A 25,828-nucleotide genomic window follows, 5' to 3' on the forward strand; every position below is an offset into this window, starting at 1 on the left:
ATCATACACTAACCAACAACATGCTAAAACTTGTGCATAACATTGTGCATGACAATACCTCAGATACCTTCCGTTTAGATTGCAAAACATCTAATAAGGACACTTAAATGAGTATTCTTAATGCATTACATTATCGCTACCTCAGATATTCGAAGCAAATTACAATTGGATTAATCATAAGATTTGCATCGATCACAGCAGTATGAGCAACCCTCAACAAGCTGCACTCTATGTTCAGCTCCTCCAACGTCCACAATAGAAATCAATTGCTCTTCCTTTATTCCGCTTGCTATATCCTCTAAACTACTTTATTCAAAGCTCTTTACAGTTTCCTGCGTATATCTATTTTTTATGCTATTTCTAGCCTTCACTCAACATTAATTATAATTTTTCTTCAAGCACTTCTTTGTTCAACTATTTAAGGTCTAAACCGCAAGTAGAAATCTTTGTTTTGTTCTCCATTTGTTCGATCCATCCTACTTTAGTAAACCTAAGACCACCAATTCTGTCGACCTTCACAGTTTCATCTGCTCGCTACTTATAGTTATTCTAATTGCATCCGAAGACCTCTCAGAGGTACCTCTCGTCGTCGAACTCCACGTGGCATGTGTTTGCTTTGAACGGTTTCCTACACTCAAGTGTTCCACTTCTGCTACTTTTGTTACCTGATGAAGTTTCGCTACGATATTTCTAGGGTTTAGATTCTGTTCCGATTACATAGATTCCAATTCCAAGAGTAGACCGTAGATTACTCGCAGGCCAGCTTCCCATCAAAACTGCTGAGGGCTATCGCAAACGCCTGAAAAGCACACAGCGGGTAGCGGAAATCCATGGTGAAGATGTCGTCGGAGGTTCGGCCAAACTGCATCACGATGTAGTCCGGATCGGAGTCGTGCACCAGCTGAAAGTTCTTGACCGAGGCCTGCGTGACCCGGCCGTGAAAGTTCAGCACATAGGATTGCGTTTCGTCGTTCCAGATGGGCGTCTTGTTGTGCAGTTCAACGACATTGTCCATGTTCTGGTAGAGAGAGGTGGAGAAAGATAAGTGAGAAGGGTTTAGCGAGGTGTTGCTAAATTACAAGGCATAATTTATTCTTATTCTATATAAGTAGATAGACGGCCGCAATGTTAGTGCTGCTGTCTGAAGTTGTTTATGGAAATTGGACAATTTGGACACAACAGTCGGCTGACGGATGCGATGGCGTGATTGCGTGAGTCCGGTTTTCGGAGCACGTGGCAACTAAGCTCGTAATAGAATGTGGGTAATATCGAACAAGTTTTTACTGGATTATCAATTTCATAATAAATTGTGCACATTAGTTGTCCCAAATTCCACGACTTTTATATGTCGTCCAATTTGAAAATTTCCTAGATTCTCAACATCCTTCCATATTGATGATTGCCGATCTGCATACCTACTACTATTAATGTTGGAATTAGTATAATTGGGAAACTCTGCGTGAATACCTGTCCACTCTCCATTTTCCTTAACTTATTCATACATATTCTATCGTGAAAGCTGCCGGTGCAGCTTTACGATTCCTTTTTATCGTTCGAACACACGCAAAGGGAAATGAACAAGACATCGTAAGTGAGAACTTTTCCTAACCATCTGCACGGCTCTGATAACTGACTTGTTTCTACACAGGAGACTTGCCGCCTTCGCCTCTACTATGCGTGTACGTTACCAGTCAACTAATCAATTATCCATTCCGTAGTCGAAGTTAGTCGCCTCCAAACCTTGCAACCCTATCCTCGTCCTTGTAGAACAGCGTATGGTAATAAATTTCCTTGGCATGTGCGGTGAAAATCCGTGGCAATACCCACCGTGGGAAATTATCCGTTCCTGGAAGCTACGATGGGATTAACCAAGTGTCAAGTTCAAGTTTTCTGCCACCGGGCGAGATTTGATCCGACGGTCAGTGGCACACGTAAATCGAGTTATCGTAGCTACTAAAGTTACCCAGGATGACGACGGGTTGCTAAAGAAACTATAAGCAAAGAAGCGAAATATTCCAATTGGAATTCCAAGTTTACTGTCAATGTCATTCCAATTAAAGAGTCTAAATTATAAAGAGACGAAATCTGATCATATTTAAAATAAATCAGCTAGCAACTATGCCAAATCTATTACGCAGCACTGCCAATGTTGAATCCCACGCTGAAAGTGAGTCACAGGTTTTATGTGTTGAATTTTCACAGGTTAGGGTAACGAATGAAAAATTGACTGAATGTGTGGAAAACCAATGTAATGAGTAGAGCATTCTTTATGCAAGGCATGAAAATTGCAACCGACACTCATGTATTCAGAAAACATGCTACTTCAGAAGAAGCAAAATTTTCGTGGGCGGTTACATTTTTGTGTGAGCCGTTTTCAGCTTATGTGAAAAAGTGTTTGACAAGTCTCCTGCTCGATTCGCATCACCGAGATGGGATAACGATGTCAGAGAAATGTAATAAAACAATCCCTGCAAGGCCCCTATGATGCTTTCCATGTATGTAAGGATGCGATTAATATGAGACTAGACCGGTTGGATCTATTGCAAATTTGATAACAATATACGTTTTTTAGTAAAAACAGATTCATTCAATTACACTGGAATCTCATTTTACAAACTAGATTTGGGATTTGTGCATTGGATTTATTTATGGATTGAATCAGTTTCTTTTGTTATTAGGAGTTCGATTGAATCAAATTCTTCTGAAATACTTTAAGAAATTAGCCTTATCTTGTTTTATGGCACCTTTATCAACGAGATTTTTAGCCCTGAGCTAGTTCATCCCGGGACCAACGGCTATACTTGCTTTCCGAAGGAAGTCGTCACTATGCAATTATCAGTGACTATCTTAGGGATAATGCTGAAAGAAAGAAGATATCTAACCTCGGAATCAACCTGTGAGTCCACACTCCCTTGGTGGAACTGTCCCACGTACGCTGTCATTTGACCATAGAGGCCAGTCTGGCAGTCCTGCGTATGCCTCTTGTGCCGCGCCTTTCGAAGCACTCTATGTTTTCCATGATAAGGCTACCAATAGGCACAATACCGGTGATGACGCAGAGTGCCTCGTGTGACACGGTACGGTACGCGCTCGCAACCCTCACGCACATTAGCCTATAAGTACTAGGGTTTTCAAATTTCCCGGGATTTGATTTCCCGGGAAACGGGAAATAAATTTGCCATTTCCCGGGAAATCCCGGGATCCCGGGAAATTTTCAAAAACGTGAAAATTAAGCAAATTTGATGATTTTTTTTAATTATTCGTGTTTTTCTTATTTTTTTTATACCAGTAAACTTTTATGGTACCTACATTCTCTTTTTTAAGTAATTTATTGATGTTTCTCAAAAAAAATCCCTCGATTTCGTTGTGCACGCTAGGTTTTAGAACAATACAAATTATGATATTTAGTCCATGTGGAGATTATTCTTGACACATCGTATGAAGTTCAAATAATATATACAGGACGGACTCGATTATCCGGAGTTTGTTCTTTGATATTCTAGTTTTTGAGATTTTATGCATAAATTTCTTCCCAACACCCCTAATGTTCCTAAAAATAAGTTCTGGCTACGCCACTGCATTATACAAACAAAACAACGAAAAACTATAATGTTTAAGTTCTTTTAATGCAGATTTTAGTGATTCGATTATTAGGAAGATTCGATAATCCGGAGTGAAAAAAAAAATGATACAACGGATAATCGAGTCCGACCTGTACCAACATTAAATTGAACCTTCCAAACACTAGAATAAAAACCAACTAGAGTCTAACGATGGAAAATTTGACGGTTAAATCCATGAAAACTTTATGAGCGTACTCAATTCATGGATGATCCCTCGAAAAATCCTGTATTTTGTATAGCATATAATCTATTTAAAAAAAAAAACATATCGTCAAAGAGCTATCAATTTTATCAACAACTATTTGATTACAAAAAAAAAACAACAAATCAATATCCTAGTATAGCTAGTGATCTAGCAAGATAATTTCATTGGTAAGACTGATATGAAAAGTAAATTATACGATAGTTTAGGTTTGAAAATGGATGGTCAACCCTTTTTCAATAGAACTACCCGGGAAATACAGAAATCCCGGGAAATACGGGAATCCCGGGAAACAGGAAATCATTTCCCGGGAAACGGGAATCTCGGGAAATCTCATTTCCCGGGAAATGTTCCCGGGATTGAAAACTCTAATAAGTACCGTAAAACGGGGTATCTTTGATAATGCGGGTAACTTTGATAGTGCGTAACCCACCACATACTAAACGAAATATCATAATTTCTGTTAATCAGTTAAGCAAAATGAATGCACAACTAAAGAATATTAGTATGACACTTCATGTAAGAGTGGTTTTTATTTGAATCAAGAACATTTGAGGCTTTTTATTCGAATATTAAAAATTGACACAATTTTAGCATCTTTGAAACGCTTACAAACAATCTGTTCTACGATCACTATTTGATGTAGTTTTGAATAGTTGGCCATTTATCTTTGACAGCCTTGTTATCACAGAACTTGAATACGGTCTCAAATTTCTTAGCGAAAAGCATTTTCACAAACTGGGACCATTTTTGTAATCTAAGTCAGAATTTTCCATATTACGTTAAACGCCTAGAGGTATGCAATGCCCTACAAATGTTCGTTATTCATCAAATTTTGTTCGACTCATACTCCATTATCAATGTTACCCCAAAACAGAAAACCAACTTTCGATTATATGAAAAATTATATATCCATTCAAAATGAATCTTTTGGCAATCTATCGACTGCAATCGATAGCTAGGATGCCAGTACTTGTTTTAAAAATATAAATTATAATTCTTTCCAACAGCTTGTACAAATATTCAAGTTTTCTTCGGAAAAAACTATCAAAGTTACCCCGTTTTACGGTACTCTCTAGCTTGCTACGGTAGCTATCGGTACTCAAAGCCGTGCCCGAAGCCGGGCCGCCATACCTCAGTATGGACGAGGCAACACTGGCCAGAAGCTTACGCTTACTGGCGTACACCGCAGAGCTATTGGACATCATCCGGGACAGTGCCACAATAGCTGTGGAGGCTCTCTTGCAGGCATAATCGACATGGCTACCGAAGGTAAGCTTATCGTCGATCATCACCCCCAAGTGTATGACGAAGCGCTTCGAAGTGATTGTGTAGTCGCCTACACTGATCTCCCCTTGCTGCACCGACTTTCGGTTGTTGACAACAACAGCCTCAGTTTTGTGGTGAGCCAATTCGAGTGGGCTGCAGTCAATTCCACTTCTTCGATCGATTCACCGTAGACCTCCAGCGTAATATCGTCGGCAAAGCCAACGATGACCACACCCGCCGGGAATTTTAATCTCAACACCTCGTCGTACATGACATTACATAACACCGGACCCAGGATGGAACCTTGCGGGACTCCTGAGGTTATGTGAAAGCACTTCCGACCCACCTCCGTGTCATAGACTAATACCCGATTCTGGAAGTAACTTCCGAGAATCTTGTACAGGTACTCGGGTATCCCCAGACGCAGGAGCGCATCAGCAATAACCGCCCAACTGGCACTATTAAATGCATTCCTTACATCCAGAGTCACTACTGCGCAGTAGCGAATACCCCTCCTCATACGCTGGAGTGCTATCTCAGCGGTTTTCCTAACCGTCAGAATAGCGTCTACGGTGGACCTCCCTTTCCGGAAGCCAAACTGGTTGCTTGAGAGACCATTTACACCCTCAGTGCACCTCAACAGTCTGTTGAGGATGATCTTCTCGAGCACCTTCCCCGCCGTGTCGATCAAGCATATTGGTCTATACGCCGACGGGTCACCGGGTGGTTTCCCCGCCTTTGGCAATAGTACCAGGCTCTGCCTCTTCCACACATCTGGAAATACTCCCTCGTCCAGGCATATCTGCATAGCAGATCTGAACATACCGGGAGCCTCCAAGATTGCGACTTTGAGGGCCAGGTTTGGAACTCCGTCCGAACCAGGTGCCTTCCCCATACTTAGGGATTTTACAATCCCTACAAGTTCCTCATCGGTTACCCTATCCTCATCGCCAGCCCCAATCCCCGGTTGTCCTACGAAAGGAGGCCATGGGCTAGGGTTGTGGCGCGGAAAGAGCCCCTCGATGATCCCCTCCAGCATCTCTGGAGATTGCTCTGTAGGAGCCATTGCACCTCTTGTCTTCGCCATAACGATCCTGTAGGCATCACCCCACGGATTCGCGTTGGCACTCTGACAGAGTCCCTCAAAGCAGGCCTTTTTGCTTGCCCTTATCTCGGACTTCAGCGCGACTTTGGCAGCGGTGAGCACCGCCCGTCGTTCTTCACGCTCCTGCTCGGTACGTGCTCGCTGCATCCGCCTCCTGGCCCGTAGGCAGGCACGGCGCAGGTTCGCAATTGCTTGAGTCAACCAGTACGTCGGTGACCCATTCCTAGGGTGGACTTTTCTTGGCATGGTCGCATCGCATGCACGCGTAAGCACCGCTACCAGTTCGTCCCAGCTTAGGCCGAGTAGGTTACGCTCACGGCGGAGCGCCTCCCTAAGTACTTCGTCATTAAAGTACGATGTCTTCCACCTACGAGGGCTTGGCCTTGACCTAGCCGCTTCCTCAACGTGCTGCCTGCTGCTGTTGTAGTCGATACTGTAGCGAACCGCCAGGTGGTCGCTGTGAGTGTAGGCATTGTCTACCCTCCAGTTCGAACTACTCGTTAGGCCAGGACTACAAAAAGTAACGTCGATAATCGACTTCGCTCCGTTTCGGCTGAAGGTACTTATGGTACCAACATTAGCCAGAACGACATCTAGCACGGCCAGAGCCTCTAGCAGGATTTGGCCTCGCTGGTTCGTGATACGGCTTCCCCATTCCACGGCCCAGGCATTGAAGTCACTCGCTATTACTACTGGCTTTCGCCCTGTCAGCACGGTCGTCATAAAGTCCAGCATCTGCGTGAACCGCTCGGTCGACCAACTCGGAGGCGCATAGCAGCTACAGAAGAGGACCTCGTTTACCTTGGCGATCACGAAGCCCTCGTAGGTAGTAGACACCAACTCCTGGACGGGGTATTTACCCGTCGTCCATATCGCCGCCATTTTTCCGGATCCATCCACGACCCAGTTGCCGTTGCCGGCGGGTACTCGGTATGGGTCCGATATGATGGCGATGTCTGTCCCCCACTCTGCAACTGACTGATACAGCAGTTGCTGAGCTGCATCACAATGGTTCAGATTCAGCTGCGTTACCTGCACTGTGACTTTTCGTTTATGGCTCTTTTGCAGGTCGGACACCTTGAGCCTCCCGTTGGATGCTTGTTGTTCACGGACTTCCCGGAACAAATCAAGCACTTGGGAGGGTTCTTGCAGCCTAGTGCCTTATGACCTTCCTCACCACAACGCCTACACAACTTGGTCCTATCAGGGCATTTACAGCCCAAGGACTTGTGTCCTGGTTCCCTACACCTAAAGCAGATCACCGGTTGCTCATGTATGTTCAGTGAGCATACTGACCAACCAACCTTGATCTTACCTACCTTAGCGGACTTATTTGCGTCCGCCACAGGTAGGTGTACTAAGGCCACCTGAGTACCTGCCGGACCTTTCCGTAGCTGAACGGCAGCGGTGGGTACCTGAATCTCGCACTGTTGCCGCAGTGCCGTGACGAGCTCTTCTGCGTTGGTGATCTCGTCAAGGTTCATCACCTTCAGAGTCACTGACTGCGTCAGAGCCTTCACCTCGACACCCTCGCCAAGGACCTCTTCCGCCAAACTTTTGTAGGCGGCGCCCTTGCGCTCCTTGTCGCGCTTAAGCTCGAGGATCATTTCACTTGTACGAGTGCGTCTGACACTGCGTACGTCGGCTCCTAGATCTGCGAGCTTCGCGTCACTGCGCATCGCCTTCAGGACTTCCGAGTACTTGGACTCTTCCGTCTTGATGATGATCGCATCACCCTTTTCGCGCTTGGCACCTACCTTCCTACCTTTCTTAGGCCTGGTATCCCTGCGCTCCTGCACTTCCTGCTTCTTTTTCTTCTTCTTTCTCACTACTGTTATCCAGGGGGTGTCCCCCCCCCTGATCCGCCCTAACCTGTGGTGATTGAGGACCTCTCAAAGGTCGCAACCCCCTATTCCCATCACTCTGTGAGGCCAGCCTTTTCGGGCCCACCCTTCTCGGCTTTCCGGGACGCCTGGCTGGGGTCCGATTTTCCGGCACTTCTGCCGGTTTTTGGGGTTAATATCCGCCTGGCCTTACGAGCGCCGCCGGGTAGCTCCTCCCCTGACGGCTGCCTCGCACGCTTCTGCGATTGTTTGTTGTAAGCATTCGCTTCCGCACTTTTGGGGCTACTCGTGCTCAGTATGAAAAAACTTGAATGACGGAACAGCTATTATGATCACCGGACACCCAACCCTCAACTCAATTAGGTGTGTTGTTAGCTGTCGGAATGTCATCGACTTGCCCGATGATGAGCTTCTCGAAGAACTGAAGGAACAAGGAGTAAAAGAGGTCCGGTGAATCACCAGGAGAAATGGGCAACCGCGAGAGAACACGTCGACGATCGTACTTACCTGCCAGGGTACAATTCGACCGGAGATTATTGAATTCGGTTATATTCGTTGTCGGACACGGTCTTATTATCCAAGCCTAATGCAGTGCTTTAAGGCTAAGTAGCCCGTCATTCGTTTTGGGAGCAATGATGACTTTGCAGCTTGCAATTTCAAAGTGATATAATTCAGTCTTGATAGTTTATATTGATTTGAAAAAGTAACACTGTACCCGCAAGTATGCTGATACTTTTTCAGCTGTGTCAGTGCAAAACCGGCAAAACCAACTGGTTTTCTTTGATTCTAAATTGTGAGATTAATGAGCAACAATCATCAACGACGCGTGCACATTTCAATGACGGCCTACTTCGCCTTAACTGCTGGCTGTTTGAACATACGAAGCAACGCTGCCAGGTTAAATCGGCGACATGTGGGACTTCCTCCGGGAATCATCCGATTTCCGAGAACAAGGAATGCAAAACTTGCGACAGCAATGATCACAGGATCTCCAGTCTTTCCTGCCCTTTGTGGCAGTTTGAGAGCACCGTTCAGTGGATGATAGTCGACCAAGGAATCTCGTATCCAGCAGCACGCCGAGTCGTAGGAAAAAACCGCGGTGGAAGATCTTTCATTAATGTTGTAGGCCCCCTCCCAACGATGCCCTCCGGGAGACGAACGAAAGGATCGATCAGTTGACAGCTGCTCTAACTTCAAAGGATGCTGAAATCGCCGAACTTCGCGCAACTCTTGCAACTCGTGAAACCCCTCCGGCGGTCATCAATCACAAAATCGAATCTTTTAAGACTATCGTCACCACCACCAGTCATTCGTCTACATCAGCTGATAGGCACAATCTGGGAAAAAGAACAGCTACCGGAGGAGTGGAAGGAATGGGTAATATGCCCCATCTACAAGAAAGGCGGCAAGTCAGATTGTGAGAACTTTCGAGCAATCACCATTCTAAATGCGGCCTACAAAGTATTATCCCAAATCATCTTCCGTCGTCTGTCTGTCTGTAGTAAACGAGTTCGTGGGAAGTTATCAAGCCGGCTTCGTTGACGGTCGATCGACAACGGACCAGATTTTTACTGTACGGCAAATTCTCCAAAAATGTCGTGAATACCAGGTCCCAACGCTTCACCTTTTCATCGATTTCAAGGCAGCATACCAGTATCGACCGCGTAGAGGTATGGAATATCATGGACGAGAACAGCTTTCCCGGGAAGCTCACGAGACTGATAAGAGCGACGATGGAAGGTGTGCGAAATTGTGTGAAGGTTTCAGGCAAACACTCCAGTTCGTTTGGATCCCACCGGGGACTACGAAAAGGTGATGTACTTTTGTGCCTGTTGTTCAATATTGCGCTAGAAGGTGTTATGCGGAGAGCCGGGGTACGATTTTTACGAGATCCAGTCAATTTGTTTGCTTCGCGGATGATATGGACATTGTCGGCTGAACATTTGAAAAGGTGGCATACCTGTACACCCTCCTGAAACGCGAGGCAGCTAAAATTGGACTGGTGGTGAATGCGTCCAAGACAAAGTACATGCTAGCTGGTGGGGCCGAGCGTGACAGAGCTCGCCTAGGTAGCAGTGTTACGATAGACGGGGATACGTCGTCGTCGGTGGTCGACGAGTTCGGCAAGCTTGGATCCTTGCTGACGGCTGACAATAACGTTAGCCGTGAAATACGTAGGCGCATCATCAGGGGAAGTTGGACCTACTAAGGCCTGTTCATTTAAGAAAGTGGACACGTGTTTTTAACAGTAAACTGTTTATTTTCTAACAAATTCATGAGTTTACCTAAAATACATGGAAAATAACGTAATTTTGACCAAATTCACATAAATTTGAACATTTATTGAGCATTGCTGGAGAATGCTCTTACTTTTCTCATTATACCTCTCATAAGGTTCTGCACAACTTTTTTCGGAACTTTTCGTTGTGCTGCTGTTCGTTGTGACCACATTTTCTTGAAAAAATCGATGGAGCTTGCTTCTCTTCCATCCTTCTTAAGATGTCGTTTGATTATTGCCCAATATGTTTCAATGGGGCGTAGTTCTGAGCAATTTGATGGATTCGATCATTTTTCTACAAATTCGACTTTTTCCTTCTTGAGCATCTCCAAAGTAGCTGAAGCATAGTGAGCCGATGCTAAGTCTGGCAAAAACAATGGAGGCATGGTATGCTTTCAGTAGATGGGCAGAAGCAATTTTTTAATGCATTCAGTTCTGTAATTTTCGCTGTTGATTGAACCCGTCGTGAAATATGTAGTATTTTCATACTGCAGGAGCAAATTGCTTGCCATAACAAATCATTTTTCCCAAATTTTTCTGTTGGGATGTATCGTACGTCGTCAGGAATATCTGTTTTGGCCAAAGCGTTGAAAAAATTCAATTTGGACACTTCGCGATTTTAGCCAAATCTCGGAACGACAGTTTTTCTGTACACCATTTGTGCAGAAAAGCGAGTCGCCATGTCAACTCGACCCATCGCTAGGAATTTATAACTTTTTTATGTCAACTTTTGTCTGCTGTCAAAATAAACACTTGGGTACACACTGAAACAAAATTTTATTTGTTTTTATGGAATTTTCACACCAAAATGTTAATATTTAGGTGTCCACTTACTTAAATGAACAGTCCTTATGGCCTCCAGAAGAAGCTCCGGTCAAAAAAGATTCACGCCCACACCAAATGTACCATGTACAAAACGCTCATAAGGCGGGAGTCCTCTACGGGCATGAAACGTGGACGATGCTCGAGGAGGACCTGCAAGCACTTGGAGTCTTCGAACGTCCGGTGCTTAGGACGATCTTCGGCGGTGTGCAGGAGAACGGTGTGTGGCGGCGAAGGATGAACCACGAGCTCGCCCAACTCTACGGCGAACCCAGTATCCAGAAGGTGGCCAAAGCTGGAAAGATACGATGGGCAGGACATGTTGCAAGAATGCCGGACAGCAACCCTGCAAAGATGGTGTTCGCTTCGGATCCGGTTGGTACAAGAAGGCGTGGAGCGCAGCGAGCTAGGTGAGCGAATCAATTGCGTATCGATTTGGCGAGCGTGGGGCAGAACCAAGGATGGAGAGATGCGGCTACGAACCGAGTTTTGTGGCGTGAAATTGTTGATTCAGTGTTATCTGTTTAGATGTTAACTGAATAAATGAATGTAGTGAAATCCCAATAGAAATTCCAGCAGAAATTTCAGAAAAATCCATTTAGATGTTTTCGGATGCACGAGGAAGTTTTGAGAAAAATCTTCTAAATAATTACTACAGAAATCATTCATGGAATTTCTAGACAAGTATTGTTGGAACTCCCAGAGCCAATTCAGGATGAATTCTTGAAGGATTGCGCAGGATATCACTTGATGAACCCTAAAACATGTCCTGGATTTGTTTTTGGAAGAAGCACGAATAAATCCATAGGTTTGGACTAAACTCCTCCAAGAATGCTCGAAAGAATACTTAGAGAAACTTCAACTTGTAACACACCATACTCTTCTGATGGGGGTCGCAAACAACAGCAGATGATGAACCACTGAGGAAATAGTCCTCACTATCGCACCGACAGCAAACACGCAGAAGTAATAAATTTCCGACATGGCTCCATCATCGCCGCCGTTGTCGTCGCCAAGAAAAGTGCCATGAACTTTGTCCAACTCCAGAAGCACGTGCTCATTCTAAGAAACAGTATTCTCCAAGTGTCATACTATTCTAGAAATCTCTTCCGACTCACCTTCGACTTCCAACTGTCCAGCAGACCCTGCTGGCCATCGGCAGAGCTGATTTTCACCCTCTGGTCGTCCTCGGTCATACCCGGCAGCAGAACGGTCATATTCCGTGGCCCCTTGAAACCCAATATGTTGGTATCCTGCGAAACAGAACCAGAGTGGAGAAAAAGAGCACATCAAACATCATTAAAACCATCCTTCAATGAAACGGAAAATCATAAATCTTCCTCAAGGATGTGTCGCATCACGACGACACCAGTGCCGGAGCACAGTGGGCAAAAACGGAACGAAAGCAGCAAATAATTCTATATTTCGTGTAAAGATTTTAACTTCAATAGTTTTCTTATAGTTTTTTTTTATTGAAATGATCAAAACACTTATTTTTAAGATATAACAAGTTAAATATAGAAATTGAACAGTGACAACGAAGTCAAAAATGTCAAGTATGTTCAGCAAATTCTTCAAAATAAAAAGATTTGTCTTTTGAAGTAATCAACCTTCAAAAAAATTCAAACAAGTGTTTGCTCTTGTGCTCTGTTTGATCTAATTTGAAAATTATTTTTATTATTACTTGGTATGTTATTTAAAAAAAAGTGTTTTTGACCATATATTTTTGAAATTTGTTCCACTGTGTGCCAGTGGCGAGGAAGCACACTTTGACTCTATTGAAATTACTCACGTATATCACTACGGCCAGGTCTAGCCTCGGGTTGCCGTGGTCTTCCTTCTTGCCGCTGTCGTACACGAAGAACGTCGTACCGAACACATTCGACCGGAGCTTCCCCACAAACCCGTCCGCCTGCCGGGACAAATCCGTTGGATCACAGCTAATGATGTAGTTGGACGTTTTACTCTTCTTTCGCTTTCGCCCTAATGGAAATTCAAACGAGTTACTCGATTATTGAAAGCTATTCTAGTATTCGCTAGATCGCTAATTCACCCTACTAAACTTATAGGGCTATTATACGGCCAATTTAGAGCATGTCAGCTCTATAGAAGTCCTATATTAGCACACAGGATGATTTACAGCACCATTTGGTTATTTTGAGTACTAAACTCAACAGAAAAACCTTACCCGCTAAACAGAACACCTTCTTGCCGTAGTCCCGTTCCAGGTGCAGATAGTAGATCGGGAACAGTCCCCGGTCCATACCCTTCCGGTCTCGCGTTATCCTACATTTGTACAGGACTCCTTGCGGAGCTGGTTGCGTCACCCACTGTTCGATTGGCCCAACTACGTCCCCTTCGGTATCGTTGTGGCCACTGGCTTGAGGTGAGGAATGTTCTACACTCTTGCCACTACTACTATCATGATGGCTGCCTCCATTATTGTTCATAAGGGCGGGTGAAATCGGCGCAGAATGCGTCAGGAGATGATCGGCACTGTGTCGGGTCGAGTCGAAGCTGTTCGACGACGGAAGGATGTCCACCGGAGTGCTCTCCTCATCTTCGCTGTCCTGTGACGAGGGGGTGAGTTTTTCGAGAGGCGCTGTGAATTTAAAAAATGTTGAAATGAAGAGTTTAGTAGATTCAATGGACTTGGACTTGGACTTGGACTAGGACTTGGACTTGGACTTGGACGATTCGATTTCGATTTCGATTCGATTTCGATTCGATTTCGATTCGATTTCGATTCGATTTCGATTCGATTTCGATTCGATTCGATTTCGATTCGATTTCGATTCGATTTCGATTCGATTTCGATTCGATTTCGATTCGATTTCGATTCGATTTCGATTCGATTTCGATTCGATTTCGATTCGATTTCGATTCGATTTCGATTCGATTTCGATTCGATTTCGATTCGATTTCGATTCGATTTCGATTCGATTTCGATTCGATTTCGATTCGATTCCGATTCGATTTCGATTCGATTTCGATTCGATTTCGATTCGATTTCGATTCGATTCGATTTCGATTCGATTTCGATTCGATTTTCGATTCGATTCGATTTCCGATTCGATTTCGATTCGATTTCGATTCGATTTCGATTCGATTTCGATTCGATTCGATTCGATTTCGATTCGATTTCGATTCGATTTCGATTCGATTTCGATCGATTTCGATTCGATTTCGATTCGATTTCGATTCGATTTCGATTCGATTTCGATTCGATTTCGATTCGATTTTCGATTCGATTCGATTCGATTCGATTCGATTCGATTCGATTTCGATTCGATTTCGATTCGATTTCGATTCGATTCGATTCGATTTCGATTCGATTTCGATTCGATTTCGATCGATTCGATTCGATTTCGATTCGATTTCGATTCGATTTCGATTCGATTTCGATTTCGATTTCGATTCGATTTCGATTCGATTTCGATTCGATTTCGATTCGATTTCGATTCGATTTTCGATTCGATTCGATTTCGATTCGATTTCGATTCGATTTCGATTCGATTTCGATTCGATTTCGATTCGATTTCGATTCGATTTCGATTCGATTTCGATTCGATTTCGATTCGATTTCGATTCGATTTCGATTCGATTTCGATTCGATTTCGATTCGATTTCGATTCGATTTCGATTCGATTTCGATTCGATTTCGATTCGATTTCGATTCGATTTCGATTCGATTTCGATTCGATTTCGATTCGATTCGATTCGATTTCGATTCGATTTCGATTCGATTTCGATTCGATTTCGATTCGATTCGATTCGATTTCGATTCGATTTCGATTCGATTTCGATTCGATTTCGATTCGATTTCGATTCGATTTCGATTCGATTTCGATTCGATTTCGATTCGATTTCGATTCGATTTCGATTCGATTTCGATTCGATTTCGATTCGATTTCGATTCGATTTCGATCGATTTCGATTCGATTTCGATTCGATTTCGATTCGATTTCGATTCGATTTCGATTCGATTTCGATTCGATTTCGATTCGATTTCGATTCGATTTCGATTCGATTTCGATTCGATTCGATTCGATTTCGATTCGATTTCGATTCGATTTCGATTCGATTTCGATTCGATTTCGATTCGATTTCGATTCGATTTCGATTCGATTTCGATTCGATTTCGATTCGATTTCGATTCGATTTCGATTCGATTTCGATTCGATTTCGATTTCGATTCGATTTCGATTCGATTTCGATTCGATTTCGATTCGATTTCGATTCGATTTCGATTCGATTTCGATTCGATTTCGATTCGATTTCGATTCGATTTCGATTCGATTTCGATTCGATTTCGATTCGATTTCGATTCGATTTCGATTCGATTTCGATTCGATTTCGATTCGATTTCGATTCGATTTCGATTCGATTTCGATTCGATTTCGATTCGATTTCGATTCGATTTCGATTCGATTTCGATTCGATTTCGATTCGATTTCGATTCGATTTCGATTCGATTTCGATTCGATTCGATTTCGATTCGATTTCGATTCGATTCGATTCGATTTCGATTCGATTTCGATTCGATTTCGATTCGATTTCGATTCGATTTCGATTCGATTTCGATTCGATTTCGATTCGATTTCGATTCGATTTCGATTCGATTTCGATTCGATTTCGATTCGATTTCGATTCGATTTCGATTCGATTTCGATTCGATTTCGATTCGATTTCGATTCGATTCGATTCGATTTCGATTCGATTTCGATTCGATTTCGATTCGATTTCGATTCGATTTCGATTCGATTTCGATTCGATTTCGATTCGATTTCGATTCGATTTCGATTCGATTCGATTCGATTTCGATTCGATTTCGATTCGATTTCGATTCGATTTCGATTTCGATTCGATTTCGATTCGATTTCGATTCGATTTCGATTCGATTTCGATTCGATTTCGATTTCGATTCGATTTCGATTCGATTTCGATTCGATTTCGATTCGATTTCGATTCGATTCGATTCGATTTCGATTCGATTTCGATTCGATTCGATTCGATTTCGATTCGATTTCGATTCGATTTCGATTCGATTTCGATTCGATTTCGATTCGATTTCGATTCGATTTCGATTCGATTTCGATTCGATTTCGATTCGATTTCGATTCGATTTCGATTCGATTTCGATTCGATTTCGATTCGATTTCGATTCGATTTCGATTCGATTTCGATTCGATTTCGATTCGATTTCGATTCGATTTCGATTCGATTTCGATTCGATTTCGATTCGATTTCGATTCGATTTCGATTCGATTTCGATTCGATTTCGATTCGATTTCGATTCGATTTCGATTCGATTTCGATTCGATTTCGATTCGATTTCGATTCGATTTCGATTCGATTTCGATTCGATTTCGATTCGATTTCGATTCGATTTCGATTCGATTTCGATTCGATTTCGATTCGATTTCGATTCGATTTCGATTCGATTTCGATTCGATTTCGATTCGATTTTCGATTCGATTTCGATTCGATTTCGATTCGATTTCGATTCGATTTCGATTCGATTTCGATTCGATTTCGATTCGATTTCGATTTCGATTTCGATTCGGATTTCGATTCGATTTGCGAATTCGATTCGATTCGATTCGATTCGATTCATTCGATTTCGATTCGATTTCGATTCGATTTCGATTCGATTTCGATTCGATTTCGATTCGATTTTCGATTCGATTCGATTCCGGATTCGATTTTCGGGATTCGGATTTCGATTCGATTTCGATTCGATTTCGTTCGATTCGATTCGATTCGATTCGATTCGATTTCGATTCGATTCGTTCGATTTCGATTTCGATTCGATTTCGATTCGATTTCGATCGATTTCGACTTCGACTTTCGATTCGGATTTCGATTCGATTTCGATGGCGATTTCGATATGCGATTTCGATTCGATTTTCGATCGATTTCGACTTCGAATTTCGATTCGGATTTCGATTCGATTTCGAATTCGATTTCGATTCGATTTCGATTCGATTTCGATTCGATTTCGGATTCGATTTCGATTCGATTTGCGATTCGATTTCGATTCGATTCGATTTCGATTCGATTTCGATTCGATTTCGATTCGATTTCGATTCGATTTCGATTCGATTTCGATTCGATTTCGATTCGATTCGATTCGATTTCGATTCGATTTCGATTCCGATTCGATTCGATTCGATTCGATTTCGATTCGATTTCGATTCGATTTCGATTCGATTTCGATTCGATTTCGATTCGATTTCGATTCGATTTCGATTCGATTTCGATTCGATTTCGATTCGATTTCGATTCGATTTCGATTCGATTTCGATTCGATTCGATTTCGATTTCGATTTCGATTTCGATTCGATTTCGATTCGATTTCGATTCGATTTCGATTCGATTTCGATCGATTTCGATTCGATTTCGATTCGATTTCGATTCGATTTCGATTCGATTCGATTTCGATTCGATTTCGATTCGATTCGATCGATTCGATTCGATTTCGATTCGATTTCGATTCGATTTCGATTCGATTTCGATTCGATTTCGATTCGATTTCGATTCGATTTCGATTCGATTCGATTCGATTTCGATTCGATTTCGATTCGATTTCGATTCGATTTCGATTCGATTTCGATTCGATTTCGATTCGATTTCGATTCGATTTCGATTCGATTTCGATTCGATTTCGATTCGATTTCGATCGATTCGATTCGATTTCGATTCGATTTCGATTCGATTTCGATTCGATTTCGATTCGATTTCGATTCGATTTCGATTCGATTTCGATTCGATTTCGATTCGATTTAGGATTGGGATTGGGTTCGAGTTTGAGATTAAAGGGAAACATGGTGAGACATCTAATTTTTTAACCGTGAGACGCTCACAAATGTCCAATGAACTCGCTGGTCAAACTGAAATCACTTAACACGATATTTTTCGAATCTATCGACCAAAGTATTATCGCATTTAGAACAACAGCCAAAGAAATGATGTCAAAACTTTCATCACCGTAGTGAGACATCCATAGAGTGGCTGTCTCACGGCAACCTATATTCAAAGCTTACCATCGCTGTACGGTGAAGTAGGTGTCGTTGTGATAGAGGCATTCCCCGTCGAGGTGAGAATCTGATCCGGATTGTTCGGAGACATCATGAACTGCATCGGTCCATCGTAAGCGTGCACTTCCCTTCCGTTTCGATTCACCGCAGACATTGGTCGGACCAGTTGCATATCACTCGCTTGCACCATCCCAGGCGTCGCCCGTTTCTGTCGTATGTAGGCCTCCATGAGTTGTCGCTGTTGAGGAGAAGATAGGAGAGGATGGTAGATTAGTGTTAATTGGAGTTCGATTCTCGGTCGCAAACACGCTCTGACATGGCTAATTAGCACTTTTGAGTTTCCTCGATTGTAGTCGTTCGTTCATTAGGTAAACATCTTCCTAATTGAGATCGGTGCAAGAGTTAAGAGCCAATTGTGGAATAGTGTCAATAGTGCCTTAAGAGCCTTCTGTTTCGAAACGCAATTCCAATTCAATTGAAAATTGCTCCCAGGAGGAACATTATCTGGGGAGGACTTCAATTAGAAGAAATTTGAACACAATTTGAGGCAAACCAGTTACGATCTAGGGAGGAGAGTCGTGTTCGAACAAATTAGCATACTGTCAATAATTCACATCGGACGATGTTGTTTGTGTCTCCGCCAAGAAGCGCAAACAAGTGACCAAAATTGGACAGCTGCAAATTGCTTCTGGGAAGGATTATAGCGCCTGCTGTCAGTCTATCAAATGGGGATGACTAGGCTCGTTTTAATACGGACCTGTGTTTTTCCATTTCAACGCTTTGGATCCGTATGATCAATCCAATTACGATTACGGATTACATAATGAGTGGGAAATGATTGAATTCTGAAATGCTAATAGCCTTCCTACTTTCCTTCCTGCTTTCCATCCTTCCTTCCTTCCTTTCTTCCTTCCATTATTCCTTTCTTTATTTCTTCCTTTCTTCCTTACTTCCCTCATTCCTTTCTTCCTTCCAGCATTGCTTATTTCCTTCCTTTCTTCCTTTCTTCCTTCTTTCCTTCCTTCCTTCCTTCCTTCCTTCCTTCCTTCCTTCCTTCCTTCCTTCCTTCCTTCCTTCCTTCCTTCCTTCCTTCCTTCCTTCCTTCCTTCCTTCCTTCCTTCATTCCGTACTCTGCAGGCGACATAACTTGCAAAATTCCTTTTCCATTCACCTAGTTGTAATTGAATCCAAAGGTAAACCAAAAAATCCCGGCAAGTGCCTTATCATGCGGACGGATGAAATCGTGAATAATAAATTAGACGTACTCACACCGGGGACCGGTCTGTCTGGCAAGACTAGCCGGCAGGCAGAGGATAACCTACGCAAGAGTTCAAGGCTGGCAAGGACGAGGACGGTCGGTCACCATCTTTCATAAAAAAAGAAAAAAAAAATGCTTCTATAACAAAGTCATCACACGTTGTGAAAATGAAGGTAGCCGAAAAATAAGCCTCTCATTGGAAAAATGGTTCTCTATAGGAAGGCAGAACAGAGCTTGGCTCTGAAGTCCTCAGGCATTGGGACGTAGGATAGAGCGCTTCGGTGACAAAAGACTGAGGTGAAAATTCAATTTTATACATCCCCAGGCTGATGTATGCTCAGGCGAACCATTTGGCAGTTCGGTAGGTGGCCACCGTTCCGTCATTGCACAATGGTCCAAATCAGCAATTAAGCAGGAAGAAAGTTTGGTATCTGTTTTCGATGATCTTAAAATTTTGATGTCTCCAGAAGAAGTTCTGCGTTATCAAGTCTTTCTACAAAAAAAAGTTGTATACTCAGGTTTAAAATTGGAATCAAACTTGTTTGTTTGACGTTATTTGTGCTATCGTTATTCAGCAAACTTTTGGATAATGTTGTCATGAACACCTTTACTGAAGACAATTTAGATCAAATATTGTGTGACAACATTCTTATAGCAATTATAACTCAAACCTATTTTAAACTTGGATCAAAACTCATAACAGATACAAACTTTTTTGTTTATCGTAATGATCGACTTGATGGGGCATGTGGAGGAGTTGCTATCATCATTCATAGTCGTATAAAACACCATTTTTTTCGTCATTTGAAACCAAAGTTTTTTAAACTTTGGGTGCTTCGGTTGAAACTCAGCTTGGTTAATATACTTTCATAGCTGGCTATTTGCCTTTTCGATGCTCTTGGCAGCAATTTAATTTGCTTCAAAATAACTTGCGAAAATTGACTCGCACTAAGTCAATTTTTAAATCTAAGTCATTGGTGGCTTTAAGGCCAAACATCACTCATGGAATAATTCGCAAAGTAATTCCAACGACAGAATTTTATTTGACGAGTGCTCTTCTCTTTAGGATATGTCTCAATTCAATACACTGGTAGCCCTACTAGTTTTTCCTCTTCTGGAAACCTGATTTGGTCTTAACCGACTCTAGTCACCTTTGTAAGGACTGTTCATTTTATAAAGTGGACACCTTGTGCATGATGTATCTCTTAAATTTATCAATGAAATTTAAATCAGTTTTTTGTACATTGTTCGAATAGTAATGTATAATGTTGTGATAATAAAAAAAACTTCAAAATAATTAAATTTCACACGAATATGGAACAACGTTTAGAACGGTCGATTTTTGGAGGTTATCAAAATCAATTATTGTAAGAAATTGGCTGGAAAAGTCGACAATCTATATTTTTTATTTTCAAAAAAGGATTGTTCTTCAAAAGCATCATCAATCAGAAGCCTGATGGAAAAAATCAAAGTATTTTTGGAGCAGAAATTTTACAGATACAATAAAATCATTTTTTCTTGATATTTTTGGAGAAAAATATTTTAAATTTGAAGGAAACCTATATGAGTGGGTTTTTATGGTTTAAGGTACGTCCTGATGAATGTGCTAATATAGTACTAATATGAAAAATAACTTACGCCTTCATAGAGTTGCTTATTTAGTCCCCACATCATACTTAAAGCCAGGCGTTGCAGAATTCGCTCTCATTTGAGAATGAAGCACGATCAAAGCAAGCAAAGAAAAACATCCCATCTGTTGCGGTCCACGATCGTCATTGTATCGCAAGGTGTAACAAGTCTGATAAATGGAAGCAGCGAGCGAGAGCCCCAAAGAGAGAGCTATGATAAAATCCATTTTTCTCGCTTGTTTACCGTTGGGGATTAGTAGTTTACGGAACAAGTTGCAGAATGATGATTTTTACAGCACGAGTCGTAAATTTATGCTACGAGGCTTGCCGAGTAGAATAATTACGACGAGTGCTGTAAAAATCGAGTTCTGCAACGAGTTACGTACAACATTTTTTGCAATTTCGTAGTAGACCACTTGAGGGTATTAGAAACTATATCGGAATGCATTCACCATTATTTTACCATTTCTGAAAAATTTTTGTGTAATGATTCATTACACAACTCAAAACAGTTACGTAATGAGAAAGCGTTGCGTAATGAAACATTACAGCACTGGTTTTAGTTCGGTAATGACTATTCCCGCACTGCATACTTCAGTGCAGGAAAGTAGGCCGTTTCATGACAGATTGGCGTGATGAAAAACAGCCTATTACGATGATAAATTGCAAAAAGGTGTTTTTCTTTACTGGCACGATAAACAATCCACGAACTTCCAATAACAACAGTGTCCCCCAGGCTTGGAGCATGTTTAGAGGGGTTTTATCATGCACTACTATCCCCCCAATCTGATCAAACTTGTAGCAGTATACGATAAACAGTCTCTCATAATGTGCAGCATGTTATGATAGTTACAGAGAGCGATACGTGAGCGATTCTCTCAATTTTCTCAGGATTCAATCCCTGCTTAAAGCACAACAGTAAAACAATTGCTCTATTTTTAGAAGACCTTTCGAATGTACATTGACAATCATCAAAATTTGCAACACTGCTGTAATAAAATTGATTTTATTTTCCACATTTTATTTTCATAACAGGGTAGGTGTACCAGTTATGGACATAGTGGTTCCCTATTTCGACATACGTAATTCCTTTAATGTCTTCAAATTTTTAAAATTTTTGTGTGTTGTAGGAGTTAGAAGTATGAGACTTTTTAGTAAAACGACCATGAAGAGTAAAATTTATACTTAAGACTGCGGTTCAAACTCAGGATTTAGCTTTCGTTTATACAAATATAGTTTCTTTAGTAATTTAAACTAATTTTGAACACGCTTTTTACTTTTGCTGGAAGTGAAAGGATGGTGTATCAGCAAATTTTGCCATAAACGGATAAATCCCTAGAGTGACCTAGTGTCAGGGATTAGTGAAATATTATTGATTTTTTTAAAGCTACACCTTTAGTAGAATAGTAAAAGATTCAAATATAGAATTTGTTCATAGAAATGAGGATTTTTGTTTAGCGAAAAATAATGTTAAACTTTGACAAACAGCTTTTCTTAGGAGTTTTTGTAAAAACTATTTAGCTCTTCAACCAGAACCATTTTCTAAGATCTTATATTTTTAAAGCATTGTAGAATAATAGTTGAACGATGCACAGAAAACTGATTACGATTTTATCAATAAATTTAAAAGATATAGCATAAACAAAGTGTCCACTTTATAAAATGAACAGTCCTTAGCCAACTGGTTAGTCATGCTGATTTTGATTCTTATCATGTCCCTGTTTCATTCCAAATATCCCATGAAGCAATTCTCCATCCTGTCAGCTCCACTTTCGATTATTTTCGAGCCGATTGGAATACATACATTGATAGTAATCTTGATGTTAACATTTCTTTGCATACAAAACTTGATACGGTTAATGCTTTCGAAACTTTAACGAACTCCATTATTGAAGCAAGAGGCATTGCAATACCTAAATGCGACGTAAAATTCGAATCCGTAGCTGCGTTGTTTAATTCCTCAAAATGGTATTGATGAGTGAATTTGACGGATAGCGCTGACAATTTTTGTTTCATAGGATTCATCGAATGTAGCGCGGTAAAAAAGTAATCGAATAACTGAAGTTTATTCATTAATGATTAGCCCATTTATTCTAGGACTCTTTCGGAAGTTCATCTATGATTATAAATTGAATTACTTAAGGATTTTTTAATAAATTCCACAGCTTTCTAGGATTCTTCTGAAAGTCCTCTGTGAGATGCTTCGGAAAATCTCACAGAGATTCTTCCTGGAACTTCCGCAAATTTCTCTATAATTATTCCAAAATCTCTGAAGTTTTTCCGGTAATCATCGTGGAATCCTGTATAGAGAGTTCTGTTTGATCTTCCGACCTTGACGCTTGCTTCTGCGGGAACGGGTGACGAGGGCAGGATCAAACATGTCGCGCGTCGGTCGAGTAAAGTGAAAAAGTGCCGCGATCGGTTAGTTCTGTTTGATCTTCGACCTTGACGATTGCTCCTTGGCAGTGCGTCAAGAAAGCCCGAGCAGTCGTCAGTTGTTTTCCCTCTCGGGTCGTGCGCCTATTTTCTCTGAGTGCTTTTATATAGCCGAGCAAACGAGTTAAGCTGAATATGGATTGTTGCTGCTCAGTCAAGGATGACGGATCAACTGGTGAGCTCGTTTCATGCTACTATTTCTAATCTATAAAACATGTATGACTGCACATTTAATCGATACAACGGTAGGACGTAAATATGACTTTTCAACAACTTACTTTACTTTTGCTGGCGCTACGTCCTTCAAGACATGACCTGCGCCACAATGTTACGCCAACTAACTCGGTCCATGGCTGCTAACCTCCAATTCCTCGATCGCCCCACACTTCCAAGATCCTGCTCCACTTGGTCAAACCACCTAGCTCGTTGCGCTCCCCTTCGTCTTGTACCGGCCGGATTTGAGTTGAACACCATTTTTGCGGGATTGTTGTCCGGCATTCTCACAACGTGTCCCGCCCATCGTACCCTTCCAGCTTTGGCGACTTTCGTGATACTGGGTTCACCGTAGAGTTGCGCAAGCTCGTGGTTCATTCTTCTCCTCCATACGCCGTTCTCACATACTCCGCCGAAGATCGTCCTAAGACTTTTCAACAAACTATGAATGGTTCGTCACTGTGAGTGTTGACATAAACTCTAATTCATGAATTATTTATGTTTAACATTTTTTTTGTTTTCAAAACACCCCTTTCTTTTTATCTTTATTTTTGTAATTATAAAAAAAAAACTTTGAATGGTTCGACACTACAAGTGTAGACTTGCGAAAGGTTCACTTTATTCAACAAACTTTGGATGGTTCGCCACTGTAAGTGTCGACATAAGAATAAGAGTGTTCTATGATGTTCCAGCCAATCGAGTTTTTGTTTCTTTTCAAATAAGTAAAATATAATAACACATGCTTTCGTCTTTACAGCTGTAGGAATGTTACATTTAGATATTTGTTCAACAAACTTTGAATGGTTCGTCACCTCAAGTGTCGGCATAATTTTCCTTTACATAGTAATTGTTCATATCAAATGAAAATATTATATTTTCATAAAAGCATATTTATATTTGACAAAAAACTATATCATGGTCTAATCACTTATCAAAGTGAATCCTTTGACCCAACGATCCTCCCCATTAACAAACATCCTTCCCAATAATCTTTGTGGAGATGCAGAGGCAAACACGGTCTCCAAATAGCAAAGGTTACACACTAACATTCCTTCCCCCAATCCCACCTGACTGCAAGGACGTGGCCGGTGCCGTTATTGACCCTGTATAAATAGAGCCACTGAATTATGCACACTGAAGAAGGTAATGGTCAATCCCAGCCGAACTTCTAGTTGATTGATATGTGTAGTCAGTCTAAGCTAAGCTAAGCTAAGCTAATCATCGTGGAATCCTGTATATGAAATACTTCTGAAATTTATCAGGAGACCCCTGTGTAGTTCTTCCATAAACCTATCTCGAGCTGTTCCGTCCAAAAATCCTTTTTGGATTATTCCGGAAATGCTTCAGGAGTTCCTTTTGCAATTTCTTTATGATACCACAGAAAATGTTTCATAGAACCTTCCAAGAATCCCTATGAGATTCATCAGAAAAATCCTTCTGATAATTCCGAGAATTCTCTCGCAAATTCCTCTTAGTTTCCTTCGGGAATCCTTCTGACACTATTATAGTTATCTCTCTGATCACTCTGTGATTCTCTTTTGGAACATTTCTTCTTTTGGAACATCTTGGAAATTCCTCTTGGATTTTTATGGAATTCCTTCCAGGTTTTTTTTCCGTAAAAATTTCCTGGAATTCTGCCGAGAATGTTTGTTTGAATGATTGCTTTCCTGAGGGATGATTTTTTTTAAAAGATCTGGGATTCTTCTTAATATCTTTTGAAGATTTTTCCAGAAATCTTTCGGTGTTTCTCACAAAATCCCTCAGGATTTCTTCCGGAAATTCATACGAAATTATTATATTGAACCCACTGAAGTTTTTTCCATAAATCTATCAGTAATTCTTTCATGAATGTCCCTGGGAGTGTTTTGATCACTCTTAGATTCTCTCAAGATTATTCCGATTCTTCTAGGATCGTCCCAGAAATCCGTCTGAAACTATAGCAAAATATCGATTCTTTCACTGTCAGATTATTTCGTTCAAATTCTTGGGATGGGGACGGACCTGGTGTAGTGGTTAGAACACACGCCTCTCACGCCGAGGACTTGGGAAGTAAAGCCGCTGGTCCCGAGATGAACTAGCCCAGGGCTAAAAATCTCGTTAATAAAGATAG

General features: G+C 41.5%; 1 protein-coding gene across 1 annotated transcript in view; it reads right to left on the reverse strand.

The window, feature by feature from the left end:
• Positions 1–262: 262 nt before the first annotated feature.
• The window catches only part of LOC5578237 (protein king tubby 2), a 102,838-nt gene continuing 77,272 nt past the window's right edge, over positions 263–25,828 (reverse strand). The window contains exons 2-6 of the mRNA XM_021851617.1: positions 18,190–18,421; positions 13,332–13,745; positions 12,936–13,126; positions 12,262–12,396; positions 263–1,018 (exon numbers count right to left, since the gene is read on the reverse strand). Coding sequence (XP_021707309.1) covers positions 749–1,018; positions 12,262–12,396; positions 12,936–13,126; positions 13,332–13,745; positions 18,190–18,421 — 1,242 coding nt within the window. The 3' untranslated portion in view covers positions 263–748. The remainder of the gene's footprint in view (positions 1,019–12,261; positions 12,397–12,935; positions 13,127–13,331; positions 13,746–18,189; positions 18,422–25,828) is intronic.

The sequence above is a fragment of the Aedes aegypti genome, chromosome 3 (assembly GCF_002204515.2).
Source record: "Aedes aegypti strain LVP_AGWG chromosome 3, AaegL5.0 Primary Assembly, whole genome shotgun sequence".
NCBI lineage: Eukaryota > Metazoa > Arthropoda > Insecta > Diptera > Culicidae > Aedes > Aedes aegypti.